Source organism: Galeopterus variegatus, unplaced genomic scaffold (assembly GCF_000696425.1).
Source record: "Galeopterus variegatus unplaced genomic scaffold, G_variegatus-3.0.2 Scaffold830, whole genome shotgun sequence".
Lineage (NCBI taxonomy): Eukaryota > Metazoa > Chordata > Mammalia > Dermoptera > Cynocephalidae > Galeopterus > Galeopterus variegatus.
The window spans coordinates 109261-110618 of NW_007726941.1; the positions used below are offsets into that span (position 1 = coordinate 109261).

Below are 1358 nucleotides of genomic sequence, written 5' to 3' on the forward strand. Positions count from 1 at the left end.
TTTTTACAAATTCTTCGGTAACCTTTGAGTTTCAGATATTTCCTCCTTAAATTATATTACAATAATCACTTCAAGATGGTTGGAAGAAAGAAACTGGTGGTGGTCGAGGGTCTATCACATGGTGATAAGAGTCAGACAGACCTGTGATATCCGAGTGACCTCTCTGAGCCTGCGTCCGTATCTACATAATGGGAATAATTATACCTATTAAAGCATTTTTATATAGATTGCTTTGTACAATGCCTGGCATATAGCATGTACTCAAGAAATAGTAGCCTTCATTGTCGTCCTTATTATCAATTTATTAACGTTTCCACTTCTGAAAATGCCTGTAGATGTGCATAACAGCCTTTACCAGTTTAACATCTAATGTGTTTATATGAGTGTGTTGCCTTTTTACACGTATGCAAAGATAAAAGGGTGTCTTTGCTTCTTTAAAGTATTCAGAAAAGATTTCATATTATAAACCTCTTACAGAAACAAAGCTTTTTTTGCTTTTAAAAAGCTGTTACTACAGAGTGTTGATTATGTCACCCTCCCCAGCCGCGGAGATCAAATCCTGGAAGTGAACTCAGTCAACGTTCGCCATGCTGCTTTGAGCAAAGTCCATGCCATCTTGAGCAAATGCCCCCCAGGGCCCGTTCGCCTCGTCATCGGCCGGCACCCTAATCCGAAGGTGAAGTAGTTCATCTTGCTTGTTCTGAGTGTGGGATGATCCACACTTTGGTGAGATGGGAGGCCCAGCAGGGAAGAGATGTCAGGCCCTGGCTGATACACTGGGAAATGAATTGTCGATCAGGACTTTGTCTTCACACTCAGAAAATTTTATTAGAAAATTTTGATAATGTTATTAATGGTGAATTTAAAATTTGGTCTGGTGGAAGGTAGGAATACTGTGTTCTAAGTAACCCCCACTGGCTGTTTGATCACTGGTGAGATACATAACCTCTTTGGGTTTCTGCATCAAGGAAATCTGAGAGTGTTGGGCTAATCTTTATGATCCTTTCAGTTTCCAGATAAGAAATCTTTTTTTTTTTTTTGTCTTTTTTTACTGACCGGCAACGGGATCGCAACCCTCAGTGTTGNGCTGTTTGATCACTGGTGAGATACATAACCTCTTTGGGTTTCTGCATCAAGGAAATCTGAGAGTGTTGGGCTAATCTGTATGATCCTTTCAGTTTCCAGATAAGAAGTCGTGAGATACATAACCTCTTTGGGTTTCTGCATCAAGGAAATCTGAGAGTGTTGGGCTAATCTTTATGATCCTTTCAGTTTCCAGATAAGAAATCTTTTTTTTTTTTTTGTCTTTTTTTACTGACCGGCAACGGGATCGCAACCCCCAGTGTTGCGCCCGCCCT

At 40.4% G+C, this 1358-nt stretch overlaps 1 protein-coding gene across 1 annotated transcript in view; it reads left to right on the forward strand.

Annotated features, from left to right (window-relative positions):
• PDZD2 (PDZ domain containing 2) overlaps positions 1 to 1358 on the forward strand; it is a 117387-nt gene that overhangs the window by 74362 nt on the left and 41667 nt on the right. The window contains exon 12 of the mRNA XM_008572759.1: positions 506 to 676. Within this exon, the coding sequence (XP_008570981.1) occupies positions 506 to 676 (171 nt within the window). The remainder of the gene's footprint in view (positions 1 to 505; positions 677 to 1358) is intronic.